Raw genomic sequence first — 17,199 nt, 5'->3', positions numbered from 1 at the left:
CATAGAATGGCTTGGGTTGGTAGGGAACCTAAAGATCATCATGTTTACAACACCAACCACTTTGATTTGGTCAGCCACCTTACTTCGATACCTATCAATACTTGGTGCAACCTATTGCCTCTGGATCCTCAGAAGGTCTGATCTCTCTCAGACCACAGAGAGAGACAGACAGCACAAGCAATCTGTCAGGAACCCAGCAGTTGCACCATCCTGCAAACACAACGTTAACCTATGGAATTTACTGCTCAATAGAAGATACAGCTTCATAAAATGGACACGTCAGAAACAAATACTAACGTTCACATTTATATAATGCAAACTACATACATAATGTAAATTCTTATAGTGGTGGACAATTTATCCCACCAAAGCGGCATAAGATTTGATGAACTCTGCTAAAAGGTTGTCATTCTTTATAGCTGAACCTTTCCCTGACACTGACACTTTGTGTCTCTAACACAATTGTATGGGATTAGAAATAGAGGCAATTTTAGCTCATATGACAATTCCTCTGAGAAAAGGAGGAGGAGCTTAGAAATACGATGACTTTTTATGGTCTGCAAGGAACAGAGCACGACTTAGCTCTTTTAGCTCTTAAGAAGAATGAAGCACTGAACTTAGCTATGTATATAGGAGTGCCACAGGCAGACTGAAACATGCTGTCAATACCACCAGCCTTTTGTACAGCTAAACCAAAGTCAGTCATCTAATAGAAAAAAAAAATACAGTATTAAAACTAAAAATAAAGATAGGCTTTTTTTTTTTTTTTTTTGGTCGATGATATAAGTTGCTGTTTGTAGTGAAAATGCTGAAGTCAGAGAAAAATAAATACAAATGAAACTTTCATATAAGGATCTTCAGTCTCTTCTTCCCCTATTCTTCCAAGTTTGCACCAACCATCACTAATATTTATCCTGTAATTACTTTGCAGGACAATCTGCTCCACCAGCAAAGCTTTTTTTGTTGTTGTTGTTTTGGTGTAACACTTTTTTCTTGACATTCAAGCTCACGTTGACTAGGAATCCTCCAAGGACACAAGACAAATCTGCTGACCACTTTACCTTCTCTGTGAACAAAAATCAGGTCAGAAATCCAAACTACAGCAAACTGATGGTGGGGACATACATTGCTGTGGGCAAGGAGGGACAGAGACAGAACTTAGAAGATAAATAAAACCAAGTTGCTGATAAATCAGAGTGCTGCTTGTTAAGAACCTAAGTGAAAACCTGGACTGTCACATCGACATGAACAATTATAAAACTTAGGACTACAGCATGCTCTTGGTGGATCCACTCCACCTCACAACTGTCAGGACACACAGCAGCAGGAAAAACAAATGGCTGGAAACATGCCTCTATCATCTCTACCAGAATGAGATGATGCCTGGTGTGGCTGCAAACCCAGCTAAGCAGCATACCTTCCTCCTCTGCCTTCAGGGGCAGCTTTTCAGAGCCAGTCACTCAGTAAGTCAGCAGCTTTGGCCCAATGAAATCAACATTATTATATTGTACAAATATATTTGTCCTTGTACATTAGACTTCCACTGGTTTCCACTGTCACTCAAGCTGGTCCTCAAGGAAAAGAGGATGAAAAATGATAATTTCACTTCCTGGAGGCAATTTTCTTTTTGTTGATCTGCTGGTCTGAATCAGAAAAAGTATAATACCAACTCCAACATTCACCCAAAAAGCAGTGGCTAGAAAATCTGAACTAGAAACTTTTGCTTTGGTTTGAGATTACCCCAAAAAAATTATGCTGTATGAAGCAGCTAGTGTGTGCAAATTAACTGAAGGGAAGGGCAGGGGAGAGACAGAATGAAAACTCATGTTTGGAAACTATAGCCTTTTCTTCTTGTCCAGTTACAATACCAGAATTAATTGGGACAGACATTTGTGTGTCCACCCTCTCCCAACTCTCAAAAAAATCTTTCAAGGAAATTAGAAGCAAGATGTTTATACAGTGAGCAAAATTTTAATTACAAAGGGTTTTTTTTGCTGCTCCTTTTCATTTTACCATGTCTTTTACTAATGTCTATGAGTGAGAAATGCTTTCTCAAGTTTAAATTACAAAGGAATAATTCTATTGCATTCTGTCTCCACGTCCCTTTAAGCACCATGTACTTTTACATGAAAGTGAAATGAAACAGAGCCAAATTATGCTTGCCTCTAAAAGTTAACCACAAGGAGACAAAACTAAAAGTCTCTCTGTTTCAAATAACTGTCATGACATAAGTATTGCAATATTGAAACCCTGGGGCCAAGTAAAGATTATTTAAAATATTTTAGTCATGCTGTACACCATGATGAACTAAGTGAGGTTTGGTCAAAAATGTAGTGTTTCTGCTTTCCAGGATATTAAAATTCAGCCACTGAACCCTTTTTTGCTAGCAGGAAAAAAAAAAAAAAAAAAAAAAAGTGGGGTGGGGATGTTGTAATAGCTCCTATTCTTTCGTACCCTTTTTTTTTTTTCAATAAAAAAAGATGCAAGTACATGGTATATTGTGCTTAGGTAGTAAATATTTATTAATACGCAAAAATTCCTGTAATATATTTGTATTTCAATCAAGGGCACAATCTAAATAGGGTTTTTTTCCTAACTTACTAGCAGGCACATTAAATGACAATATTCGTAATTTAAGAATTAATTACATCTAACAGTGCCTACTGATTCCCTGTAACCAACAGCTTTGTACTCTTCTGATTTAAACTGGGATGAATAAAGTATGATTACTTACAGTAGTGGGGTTTTGTTTTTTGTTTTGTTTTCTGTTTTTTTGTTTTGTTTTGTTTTGTTTTTTCTTCTGTTTTGTTTTTTAATTGAGCTAGAAATACACATTATTTTACAAAAAGAAAAAAAAAAAAAACAAAAAACAATACCTTTTTCAGCTGTGGCACTTTGCTTCCAAAATGTTTTTTTTTTCCCCCCAAGAACACCATTTAGCAGCTCATTTCAAGAGCTTTTAATAGGTATCAAAGTCAAGTCTCCCAGTAATAACTGGATATTAAAACCAATCCTCTAAGCAGAACACCTACAATTGTCATCTTACCTTCATGTTTAATTTCATTTCATTTGCTTCATTGATGTCACTGCTTTTAACTAAAATGTTTTCCATTTTTAAATCTCTGTGAACAAGATCTGCCAAGAAAGAATAAGAAATAAACTGTTACCAGTTGTAGAGAATATAGCCTGACAGAAATGTTTTAAACTTTTTTGATTTAGTAATTTCTTTAAGCAATTCCACTGCACTTTCCTTGGAACTACTGGAAGCCTAACCAAAATCTCTCCCACCACATGACTCCAGGGACTCATGTGAGCATTTCAAGTTCTCAAATCTCATTTCTACGCACAATCCTGTAAAGAAGGAGAAAGTTAATATTGTTTCAATTTTGAAATCAGTAAATTACTCAGTATAATTTAACAAACAAGCGGTATAATTATCAAATTTACACATATTTTTTACCTTCAGTTCATTTGCATATTCAAAAACAATAGATTTTTTTTTCCTTTTCAATGACTACAGAGGAGAATAGACTGAGCTCCATTTCACAATCCTAAATACCTCTATGGGAAAAAATTAAAAAAAGGTAAATAAAGAATTCCTATAAGTAGTTAGCTATCACAGAGCGGTCAATAATTTCTGTACTAAAAAAAAAAAAAAAAAAAAAGTATTCGCAATCCTACCCTACCCGCCTGCCTATTCTAAATTTCTGGCTGGATAAGTTGCCTCTGTTGTGGACTATTCAAAATTTTAACATTTCCTTGTGGTGGATGAAAATGCTGATGCTTACTGAATCCCATACACAACACATACTGTTAAGAAGTATCAGAACCATTCCAATTCTGCTTTTCTCTTCCTGTAGTTAACTACTAAACTAAATATAATGCAAAGCAGTTGCAAGTTAAGAAATAATAATCCATGTTATTATTCACAGTCGGTACAGAAAGAAATAAAAGAATATGATAGCAGTTAATGCAGTTATAGGAAAAATAAAGCTCTAAAAAAGCATTCACATAGCCTATGTTACTTTTTCTTTACTGGACTATCTTTATGCTATGAAAAAAAAATAATAAGAATAGCAATCAGTAGCTCTTGTTAAATGTATGAAGACTTGATATCAGTGAACATATGGGTGAGACAGAGGAACTTACTTTTTTTGTGGAGACACACTAGTGCTGAAGCAAGACTGACGTGCCTTGTCTCATTTTCTGTAAAATGTCCTTTACTACTAAGGGTTTTTTTTTGTTTGTTTGTTTAAGTTCTCTGTACTCACACAGCTCCATTACAAGATACATCTGCTGATGTTAATAAAGAGGCAACATAATGGTTTTGTTATTTCTGAGTTTAGTGTTTCTTTTAATGTAACGACAATATACATAACAGCAGTGCCCCAGTTGCACTGATGACACAAAAGCCCAACACAGCATTTTATGAACACAAACAAAAGACAATTGACCTGCCCCAAATATTGCCAGTGTTTAGAGTACTACAATTCTTGAGCCTTCAAAACACATACATTCACAAACATATTAAAATACTAAAATTACAAAATCTGGACTATGTATAGATTTAGCTTAAAGCCTCTTTCATTCAATGCATCATCAATGGTTTTTATAAAAAGCCTAAAAGAGTACCAACATTTGAAAAAATAAAAAATGCAACTTTTCAGCAATTAGGAATGAAAACTATAATACATTACACAAGCAAGACATCTAACCAATTCAGTGCCCAAAATAAAATCATATGCTTACAGCTAATAGCAAATATCAGGTTCCACGTGTTAATTCAGTACTTATAATATATTCTGTCATTATACTGTCCTGATATCGTCTCTGTTTTGCTCAGCAGTAACACTTTTGCAACAATAAGCTAAGTAAAAAACATTATAGCAATAATTTCACCTCAAAAATAAAATTTCCTTCATTCTTTAGCTTTATAACAATTTCTGAAACAGAAACATATAAAAAATGAAAAGCCTGCTTATGGGTTATTGTTTCCCCTTGTTACAAATGCTATGGACATACAAGAGGCCCACTCCTTTATACAGCACTACAGGAAACGAGGAAAGAAACAACCCTAACTCTCACAGTAACTGTATTTAATTATTGTTGCAATAGTTCTGAAAGCACAGGGGTAAAAAATGAGAATTCAAAGAAGATAGAAAGAAAAACCTAGGCTATAATAACTGTCTAAGCATATGAGGCAAAAAACATAGACTTACTTGACTTGAGATGGTGATAGCTTTCACTTATAAAAGCAGTACAAACCTGACTGATTTGTAAGGTTTGTCAAAGCTGCTCCCCTGTCCGGCCCTGCCATGAAAGGCAGCGCCCCTTGTTTCAAGAAATTCAGGCTTAAACCTCTGGAGACTACAAGGAGAGATGGCATTTTAGAGACTGTTAAATGAGGTAGAAGAATGATCCAAATTTCAAGAAAATGGAAGAGACTGGCTTCAGAGTGTACAGCTTGTGTTTTTGTGGAAAACAAGGAGCAAATTTTCAGTAGGCATTCTGCAAAATTTCCGCTGCTCCAGCACCTCTGATGCAGCACCTCAGAGAAAAGCTCTGATGTCATTTGTACGTGGCTAAGTCCCTAGGTTCCTCCCTACCCATATCTCACTTAACAGATCTAGGACTTTTCTTTTTAATGGCAGATGGCTTTGTAGCAAACAATAATACAAAATCTTCACATGCAGGCAAGAACCACTTTAGTATATTCTCTTGTCTGATATAGTGTTTGTACAATGAGAAAGAGCTTCTAATCTCACTCGATATCCTACAATCTGCAATTTATATGAAATGTGATTAGCACCCCATTTCTACATTTAATATTCTGACACAACACTAGTACTCTTTTTCCTACCACTTCAGAAAATTTTAGCCGTCATATGATACAAACATTACAATCTTTGATTCTCTGAAACTTAGCATGATGACGATCAGATAACTAAATCAAAGAAGAGATAAATTAATGATATGGAGAAATATTTTCATTGTCTTGATGATCTTCTTATATATAAGAGGTTATCATTCTGCATTTTTTAACCTTTTGTTTCTGTACAAAAATTTTGCATTCAAAAATGCTGAAATAAAGTCTTCTGTTGACCTATCAATAAAATGAAGGACGTCTTCTTTTTTAACATTATCAATAAGGCTACACAAGAAAAAGGAGAAAGGTTTTCTTTTCCAGAAAACCTTTGTGAATGCTTGTGTCTAGCCACAAGAAAGTGCTATAGACAGGTTTTTAAATATTAGTTCAAAAAAAATAAAATAAAATAAAAATACAGAAAAGGAGGAATCTACAGCTGCTTTAAATCAAATTACTGTCAGTAGGGAAAAAAATAATTTATATATGTGTGTGTGTGTATAAAAAAATATATATATTTATATACACATATATCCTACCTTGGCTTTTGCTTAAGACTTCTTACTCTTGACACTTTAATCACCTTCTAAGGGTCATATGGCTTTCCTCAGACCCTCTTGAGTTTCAGTACTACGGGCAAGACATCAGGCAAACCCCACCACAACACCTGTCTGCACCTAAGAGTAATTTGCAATGCTTTATTAAACACTTAACTAGGAACTATAACAACAGATTTAATTAACCAATCAAATAGTGAACAGACAGCATGACACGAACAGACAGCCTTATGGATAGATGAAACAGAGTGGCTGAGAGAGGAATCCAGCATACAGCAAGAATAGTGAGTACTCCAGAATATATAGTATGGTTGTTAGGTACCTTTGGGTTATAAATATCCAAAATTTCAAATGCGCCAGCGGTGAATTCTCTGCTTTAACTACTTTAACTGAGTAACTATGACAAATGTATACTTTATACAATTAAAAGCTGTACAGAAATAGCAGACAAATGTTTCCTTTCTTTTTAATAAACAGGGACTGTATAATATGCATGCAACACAAGGGAAATAGCAAAGGAGAAAATGTTACGTGACAGCTTTAGGCACCAAGAAGCACTTCCCTATCACACTTGCAGTTTGCCTTTTTTTTTCTATTGTGAATTGACAATGTGATCAAAAAGCAATGTGAAGTTATTTTTCCTTTCCAGTCCAAAAGTATTTTTAAGTGCTTTTGATCAAAGTCCCGATGGTAAGGGATGCAAAGGGAATGTAAGCTCCCATTGATATATTTAGATGTTACTGGTCAAGGCAGATACGCTAATAGGCACGTTGTCTGTTGTGAATAAAGAATGGTCACACACTAGGTATTTCCACTTTCAACTTTCTGGTGCTGAAAGGTAGGAGCTACTTGGCCCATGTATATCTCTATTCATAATCTAACATCCTGAATCTGCTTTTATTTCAATTCTATGATTTTTAGCATCTACAATACCCAAACTTGGAAAAAAAAAGAAAAAAGAAAAAACACAATTGTGGCCTTCAAGCCTTACTGACTGCTCATTTCCACTTTTGGCATATCTGCTGCTAAACTGAGTCAGAAATTAAATCTTCTCTCAGGCATAATACTTCCTTTGGGATCTGACAAGTTACATCACCCTCCTGCTACAATTTTCCTTATCTGCTAAATTAAGATAATGCCACTTATAATGCTTAATGTTGTAAAAATATTAATACATGCAAAATCATTTGTACAGGAAGACAAGCACTGCAAGAGCTATGAATTAATACTGTGGCCTCCTCCTGCGATTTTAGTTATGGAAGAGTGACACCTAGAACATACAAAGGCAGGGCCAGAACCTCAGTGCAGCTGGCAATGTGTGCATGCAAAAGCAAGATGACTGTCTCTGCGTACACACAGTTTACTCTAGACTGAGCTAACAAAGCAGTGAAAATATTTTCATGTTACATAGGTTTTCTCAAAATCCGACCATGCACCATTCTTTAGAAAGGCTACAACCAATCATAGCCTCTTGCAAAAAATTAAAAGCCTCCATATTCACATAAAAACAGTTGATCTTAATAGCTAATACCTATCTATTCATAAGGAATATGTTTTTACCATCAGTTTAAATGAAGAGAATGTATTTACCTGGAAGTGAAAGGTTAATTTCAAGAAAGCATGATAAAACCCTGAAACCCAGGAGAAAAAAAAAAAAAAAAGAAAAAAAAAAAAAGTAGTTCCCAAAAATGTGGAAAATTCCTACAAAACAAAAGGAAAATGTCTTAGAAAGCAGAGGAGGAATTCCTAGAAAATATACAAGAAAACATACAGAAAGCAGAGAAAAAATTCATACAAGGCAGAGGGGAATTCCTAGAAAGCACAAATAAATTTTTCTAAAACACGCAAAGTAAATTCGTACAAAGGACAGAGAGAAGACATACAAACTGGAGAACTTCGGTCTGGAAGGGAGAGTTCTCCAAAAGCACAAGGAAAATCCCAAAAACACAGGAGAAAAATTGCCAGAAAGGGGACAAGGGGAATTCCTGGAAAGTACAGGAAAATTCCTGGAAATGAGAAAGAATTTCTAGAAAGCACACTGGCACTTCCTGGAACATCTGGAGGAAAGTTACTGTGAAACGTCAGGACAATTCCTACAAAGTAAATGGGAAATAATCCTAGAAAGCAAATGAGAAATATACATGGAAAGCAGAAGATAAGGTTTTCTAGAAATTACAATGTAAATACCTACAAAGCTGAAGGGTGAATTCCTAGAAAGCAGGGCAGGAATTTAAGGATCTTAAGCTCTCTTCCAGAATGTAAACACCTAGAAGTACCACGACATAGCATTGACTGTGAAAATACTTCTAGTATTTAGTTGATTTAGCCCTAAATATGCCAGTGTTTTGGGGCTTTAGAAATGCTTATAGACAATTCTTTTCCTGCATACATACCTTAGAAAAATCCAGGTCAAAGGTTCATTAAACTGCATTAACATGTTACACTAAACAGTTTGGTTGTTTGTATAAAAGTACAGCCCATACTTGATTTTTTTCATGCTCCTCCTTTCTTATTTAATATTTCTGTATTATCCCTTAATTATACAGAGGATGAATAAAAGTTACAGTGGACCAAATTATTAACAGAGGTAACAGAAACTAGTTACTACATACTTCCTAGTTACAAGTAATGGTTAATTGTTATTAACAAAGATATCCCTGAAGTTCATCAAGTTGTAGCTGTTATTCAAGGTTTTAAAATACTGAAATGGAAGATTTTAAGAAGCACAGGTAACAATCAGGCACAGGATTCCCATTAATTTTCATTACTCAGTAAAACAAAGGGAGGAAAAAACACATCAGGCTCAGCACCAAATTAACTCGTCTTATCCCATTAAAACAAACAAACAAAAACAATCTATAAAAGGGTCTACTGTGGAGATTTGAGCTTCTAAGTCTGGAAAGCAAGCTTTCAATGTTAAGAAAAAGCCTTCACTATCACACATTCACATCTGTGTCACTGACATCTGTGCTATAAAATCTGCTGTGAACAAGCTACGTTTCTGTTCTGTACAAGCCTAATATCTTCTTGCTTTCTATGGAGACAGAATTCCCAGTGACAACATCAGAGATGGGAAAAAAACCTGCAGGATTTAATCCTACATTTCAGAAGTTTGTTAGGGCTGCTTACCAGGAAGTATTCTAGAACACGTCCAATCACTCCATCCATCCAGATACACCACAATGTATTACCAGTTTCATATTGACTGTAAGGTCAGCACAAAAGCTCATGAATAAAGAGAGATTCTAGTGACAAGCTGCAGCAGCTCAAACTGACTGTAAGACAATGACAAGTCAACTACCACGTGCACTTAGCGCAACGACCTTGAGTCTTCAGTGTGAGCACGCAAAGAGGTACATGACAATGTTAACAACTGGTCAGAGACCAGTGCCATCTGAATAAGCAAGCTGTCATGAAGAGATCAAAAAAGTCATCCATACCTTTCTTTCTTTGGTGACTTCTGAAGATCCTGTAGGGGAACTGTAAGTGCAATGAAATAAATTCTGATTTCATTTATGCACTGATGGCAAATCCAGTGAAGTCAGTGATGTTACTTTGTGTTTACACCCAGGTCAGTGGGATCAGAATCAAACTCAATGTGATTAAAATCAACAGAGCACATCGTCTGCTGATATCACTGCCCCAAAAAACACAATAAGCTTCAGGCATGCTATTTGCCAGATTACACGATTTCACTATCAGGTTGACAAGTTTGAAGAGCAACTGTGAACTGTGGAGGATTTAATTTTCACAGGCAAAGGTTCCTTTCTTTCAATTAAAAGAACAAGACTGTATCATTTTTTCTGAGTTAAAAACTAAGTTTGGTTCTTTTCTTGTAAAATGCTAGTCAGAAACTAGCATTGTGCCTTGTATTTACCGTGAGGATTGTTTTTATCTGTGGCTGGAATGTGAAGAACATGGAGCTGTGATTTTGCTTAAAACTGACAAACAACGCTATCATGCCACACCACCAAAAGTTGTAGCTCTGTCTGTACTGTCACTACAGTTGAGGTAACACTGTAAAGTGTAGCGTAGTAATAGGACAAGGAGTAATGGCTTTAAACTAAAATAGGGGAGATTTAGATCAGACATTAGGAAGAAGTTCTTCACTCAGAGGGTGGTGAGGCACTGGCACAGGCTGCCCAGAGAAGCTGTGGATGCCCCATCCCTGGAGGTGTTCAAGGCCAGGCTGGATGGGGCTTTGGGAAGCCTGGGCTGGTGGGAGGTGTCCCTGCCCAAGGCAGGGGATTGGCACTGGGTGGGCTTTAAGGTCCTTTCCAATCCAAACCATTCTATGATAACGTGATTCTGCAAACTGCAGAAGAAGTGGCTGTGATTTTACATAGTTCCCAGTGACAATACGCTGTGAAAACACATTTGTCCTTCTAAATTCAGAGGGAAGCTTGTCTCAGTAAAGACTAATTGGACTGCAATAATCCCGACTTCAAAAACTTCTGGACATAAACTGATGTGTTAAGGTATGAACATGGTACTTTCAGATATCCCAAAAAGACCTTTCAGGTCTCTATCACCCACACAGAGATAACGACCAATTCACTCACATATGAACCAAACATTAGAGGCTGTTTTAATATTCATTTTGTTAGCTGACTACAACAAAATTACTAGTTCAAACTGTCAGGATGCAAAGCCATTTCTGCCTTTGCCCTTCACTTCCTTTGAACTCAACCATTACTACAGCTTTGTTTTCCTTAATACAACCAACGCCTGAATTTGGTTTGTATTTTTAATCTTTTCATACTTTGACTGCAATTTTCTATCTGACATCTTCTTAAACCCCTTCTCTTTGCATTTCAGAGTACCAGGATGCTTGCATAATTATTCTGAGTTAGTAGATACCAAACTTTGCAGCCTTCTAGCTGAAAATAATATCTGTGAATATACACTTTATTACTCACAGCTACTGGTTTGTAAAATTCAGCAAAGCAGAGGTCAAGTTAGTAGCTTTTAACAAAATGGAGTCCAGAAGCATAAACAAAAAAGGGACTTAATTTTTCACAGAGACTTAATTTTTCATAGCTCTTATTCAAGATACCTAGCTGCCATTCTGCACTCACATTGTTCTCCTCCACGTTCTGCAGGAATACAAGGTGATTATTCACACTCGCCAAGTGCCAAGGCAGCCTGCGATGCTTGAAAATCAGAATTGAAAGTCTTGTCAGCTAAAGGAATTTATTCTGACTCGACCAAAACTGCATCAGCCAGTAAGACCAAATTAAGTAGCCACTATCAATACATTTGAAAAACTCAGAGAAGTATATCAGATATACGGATAAGCCCAAGGGACTGGGAAACAACTAATGAAATACATGGGGAAATCTCAATGTTTGGCAGCTAAGAACAAGAATATAACAGAACAAGAATATAACAGTTCAGACAAGCAAAATTTAATTAATCGTTGCCTGCTGAGTTGTGTTTAAAATTCCTTCCTGTACTCAGTAACTAGAATACCCAACCTGAAGCTGTGACTGAAAAATGCCTCAGTATTAATACACACATCTCAAGCAATTCTGCTTGACATTGTAACACTCATATAATCTGCTAGGCAGTTATCAGCACACAAGCATGCAAAAAGGACATGCCATTAAATAATATTTTGTTTCTACCGGCAAAGTAATGGAAGTCTTTAAATAAGGCAATCTATGTTAAGTTGTTACAGTATACAGTAACAATCAGTGTTGCAGACAGTTACAGAAAACCTAGCAATTGACACTTCTGGTATATATGAATAAAACATGATTTTTAGACAAAAAACTCCCAGGGTATCCATCAGATACACACTTACAAATTGTACAAATATGCATCTAAATATATATAATTGCACATCCAGTGTAAGCGCTGTTACATTTCAATTACATGTTGTTCTCACTTTTTTTTTATTATTTTTTTAAGATTCTTAAAAAAGATGTGCTTTACATCTGTCGTACTGCATAACTATTTGACTGTTCAAGGATTACATCAGAGGGAGGGAAATCAGAAGCTTCCACAAACCATTGCTGCAGTTTATTAGGTCAAGTTCTAACATCCAGTGGAGCTGGGCACAACACTACCTGTTGATAACGTTAGATTCCTTTTAACATTTATTAGCAAGAAAACAAAAGTTTCTCACCTATCTTCTCCTATAATTATTTTTAAAACAATTCTTCAGCTTTTTCTACAAGCAAGTCAACACAGCTCTGTAACTTGAAATCTCCTCAGATGGGATCACAACCTCACGGTTCTTGTCTAGGTAGACTTTCATTTGACGTACACTGCAATGTAAGAGACAAATCCCTAAGTTCAAAGCACTGGAAACTACTTTGCCTAAAATAAACAAATGCAAAGAAAGACTTTCATTCAAGAAATATGGCTGACTGTATGCACACACACAACCTTACTAGAACATACACCAAACAATTTTTATCACCTATTTCAACTTATTATTTGATGCATATCCTTATGTTGATATACATTAAAAATATCGAAATTACTTATATTTTTGTTCAAATATTTCACAGCTTAAGCCTAACATATTACAAGATTCTTTGGGAGACTTAAATACTATTAAAATACTATCTTCAATTTAAAGTGCAAAGTACCTGGAAAATTAAGGTCACATCGTGTTAGAAAACCTAATGGAGTATGGATTTCTGCTTGAAGTACTTCAACCAGAAACCTCAGTAATCTTAAATCTGTCTCTCCTAGACATAATAAGTTTTAAAGGTTTGAATGAGTTTCAGAGTATGTTTTGTATACCCTGTAATTTGTGAATAGCGGGCAAAGAAGTATTAAGATCAGAACACTAAGCTGTCAATAGAGAAGACAAATCTTTCATAACAAAGGCACTCTCATAGGACTTCAGAAACAGCTCAGTAAAATCTTTTTGAACCAGTAAATAAGACAGTATTTACTTGCACTACATTTCTGTTTAAATACACATAAACACCCCAGTAATAATAAGTTAAGGGGTTATACATCAAAGAGCATGGCATGCTTAAAAGATGTGCAGAACCATACCCAAAAAAACTGCATCTGAATGGTTATTACAAGAGTATTTACCTATGCCCTTGGCTGATCCTAGAGCGATTATTTCCCAATGGTACACAAACCAGTGAAAGTATAACAGAACAGACTAAAACATGTTCAGACTAGGACTTTTTTTTAACATGCTGCAGTAGAGTTGTTTAAACATCTGACCTTTTATGGTCACCATCAGCCAAGAAACCCATGACACTACTGTTCAGCCCTAAGGGGAGACCAGAGCCAAGCAGGTCAGGCAGCCTCATCCCCGCTCGGCATTTCAGGGCACGCAGGGAAGAGCTGGCATTATACCGACCCCACAGCCTGCCCGGCAGCCCACGGTGGCAACGGGTGGGAATTCTGCTACCTCTCCATCTCTGAAATAAAGGAGCTCTATTCCCACCACTTGCCTAACAGCAAAACCAGTCCTCTATAAAATAACCTGAGAGGCTGGCCATGGGGAAAGCAATTGCAAGCTATGAATTGCTCAACTGCAGAGCAGAACTCCCATCTGCATTACTCCAGATGTCCATACTAAAGGAAGCAAACAAAAATTAGCCTTCGCCTAATTTGACGTAAAGTTAGCCATGGAAAAGAAACCTGCTTAGATATTTATACAGGTTTTGTTATCAGTTCTCCTGGAACCTACATGTACAGACCAATCAGCAAGAAAGACTCCATAGCCAAAGGCACATGATTTTGCTCATAGATACTGCAAAGCAGCAGAAAGACCCAAGTACTACATTTGTTTTACATGAAGCTGAGACAGATGAAAGCAGCTTCTAATAATGGCACTTTTGTATGTGCATAGTTTTTTTTTCCTGATTTTTTGACCTTTGCTTTACAGGCTCTTCAAGCTTAGCAACCTGGTTTCCAATAGACAGCGGTGTACACGATATATTTTAAATGGAATACAATCTTAGGCACAAAATCTCTAAGAAAAAAAAAAAATCTATGAAGAATCTAAAAAAATAAAATATGTTAAACTCAGTTTTGAAAGAATGCTACCAGTAAGACCTCCTTTGAATACTCTAAGATGAAGACCAGAATCAAAACACTACTGTCTCTTTCCAGGAAACATCTAGCCTACTCCATGGAGTAACAGGATTGCAGTCACAAGACCCCTCTTAATCACGTGCTGTGTTCATGCAGAACTTTTTTCCTTTGTGCACTGAGATTATAAACACATCAAGCTAGGGCCCTATTATCTATTTGGCACAAGTCTATTACTCTATGGTCCAGTGGAAATGTAGAGTACTTTATTTATTTCACTCTCCATTGACTAAGTCAAAAAGAATTGTATATCATATTACTGGATATCTTTCTCTCTGAAATTTGGGCAGCAGAAAACCACAAGAAAAACAGCTATGACAATAAAAACACATTTACTACTTAGATTACTAAGGCCACAGAGCCAGGGGCCAAGCTGAGGGATAAGCACTCTCTCCTGCATACCATGATGTCCCCATTCTTTGGCGGACAGGGATGATTAAAAACCCTGGCACCATTGTCTGTAGACCCCTGGTTTTCCTCTGACTACTGTAAGAAATCCATGATGTGCAGCTAGGACAGGTAAATACACGTAACACACTAATCTGGATATGTAATGAGAAGAATTCCAGCACAGAAAACCAAATGCATCATCATTCTGTCTTCATGCAAAGAATAGCTACAAAACCATGAATTTTGGTTGCCCATTCAGCTTAGGACATCTGAATTAAAATTGTGCTTCAGCACTTTAAGAACAATACATTGAACCTGATGCCAAAATTATGTGGTGATTAGTACCGTGAATGAAAATACATTTTAAGATTTTTAGCCGTCATTTAACATTTAAGACCAAATGGCCTAACTGCAGTTGCTTAGATACTTCATGAAAATCTGCAGAACATAAACCCCCCAAATAATTGTAAATGTGTAAGAAGACATAAGCTAAAATTCTAGCAACAAGTTACAAATGCACATTATCTATCTGGCAAACTAGTTCTTTTGAACTGTGCCTACTGCATCATTTATTTCACCCACAAGGTGGCATTTTTATTCTACATTTTCTTTAATAGCCTAGATGGGACTGGCCTATCTCTTATAAAAAATACTCAGATGAAAACTGGAGGCCACTGTACAAAGGCATGTCAGAATTCATATTCTTAGATCATCAATATTTCCCCCGTAAAATCAAGCATTTACTGATTTTACCTTTTAGATACAAATCAATTTACAAGTCATGGTATCTAGTTCCACATTCTTCCAACTCCACTTATCTACTAAATATAAAAGACAAATTGCTTTAGACATGATTGCAGAAAATCACTTGGTATTCTATGTGCTAATGCTCAGTATTCTCAGTACCAACATTTTAACAAAATGAAATCTCTGAACATGTATATGGCTACCTTAACCTGCAAAGCCAGCCTTGTACCTGTCTCACGCTTATCAAAACCATTGTCATCCAATACTTATGCCCTAAAGATTTGAATTTTAAAAGTTATATAAATTTTATCACTTTTTTTCTTTACCCCAATAATTATAGATCTTACTGTGTCTGTAAATAATGCACAGAATGCAGGCAGCACTAATTAAAAATTAATCGTAAATTACACAAGGATTTCTTAGATGACAATAAGACACATTCTAAAGCAAAGTCACAAATGAAGTCATTATAATAAAGAGGAAAAAGATGAGCAACCAAACATGCCTTTCTCTCACGATCTAATGTCAGCTCTGCTGTCTTGTTTCAATTTTACTTTATAAACGCATGCCTTAATTCTATACCTTGTTACCTTGCCTGGGAAGATACCAATTTTTCTTTTACATTAAATAAAAAGAAATTTAAAAGGAACACCCACTGCTGTGTGCACACAAACACATGCTAACTACTTTATGCAAAAAAAGTTCAAAATATCAACCGTAATTCCCAAGATTGGCTCTCTGGAGGGGGGAAAAGTCTACAGAAAACCACTCTGAGGATCTTCCAGAGTATAATATATCACACTCTTGCATTTTACTTAGATCTTTCTTGAAAATGAAAACTCAGTGGTACTAAATTAAATGTCATTCATTTTTATACTGTCATCGACATGCAATTCGAACAGTCATAAAACTAGAAACCTATCAGGATTTAAGAATACAAACAGAGGAATATGAATTATATGCACTGTTGTAAAATTGTATTTACTGAATAGAAATGTCAAGAGTAAAAATTAATTCTTACAGTTACTTTACTTTGCCCAGCCAACACACCTTTCTATATTTGTTTTTAAAGACTGCCTACCAACCTTTAAATTTAATGCACTAGTTCCAAACTTCTTCAACCTGAAGACCCCTAAAAGTTTTCTGATAATGACAGAAAACATTTCAGAAATTTCACAGACTCCTATATAATGAATATGAAATTGTTTTCTCAGTTAAAACAAAGAATAATTGAGAGAAAGGAAGGAAGGGAAAATGCATTCTCTTACATAAATAAATTTCTTAGCCACTGACCTGTGGCACTCAAACAGCCTCCAATAAACTACAAGCCCCTGGTTTATTAAGGTTTGTTCTACATTAATTTCCTACCTTTGGCAGCAGAAAAGCAGCAAACAACAACAAACTGAAATCCATTTGGTTGGTCTTTCTGTACAGAAGGATTAAAGAAACACCAGCAGCCCTGTGACCTCAGTCTAAGTCTGATGAATATTTATCCAGAAAAAATTAACACCTGCCAAACTTATAAGCTGGACTAGCACGAGAACAGAGAAGAAAGAAGGTGGTTTGGTT

The 17,199-nt window shown here is 35.9% G+C and overlaps 1 protein-coding gene across 1 annotated transcript in view; it reads right to left on the bottom strand.

The window, feature by feature from the left end:
* Positions 1-550: 550 nt before the first annotated feature.
* STK33 (serine/threonine kinase 33) overlaps positions 551-17,199 on the bottom strand; it is a gene marked incomplete at both ends in the record, with an annotated part of 29,223 nt that continues 12,574 nt past the window's right edge. The window contains 3 exons of the mRNA XM_084287241.1: positions 551-706; positions 3,047-3,135; positions 4,150-4,226. Of these exons, the coding sequence (XP_084143367.1) occupies positions 551-706; positions 3,047-3,135; positions 4,150-4,226 (322 nt within the window). The remainder of the gene's footprint in view (positions 707-3,046; positions 3,136-4,149; positions 4,227-17,199) is intronic.

Source organism: Netta rufina, assembly GCF_964035555.1.
Source record: "Netta rufina genome assembly, chromosome: 5".
NCBI lineage: Eukaryota > Metazoa > Chordata > Aves > Anseriformes > Anatidae > Netta > Netta rufina.
Note: the sequence above shows the minus strand (reverse complement) of the source record. Positions and strands in the feature narration are given on the sequence as shown.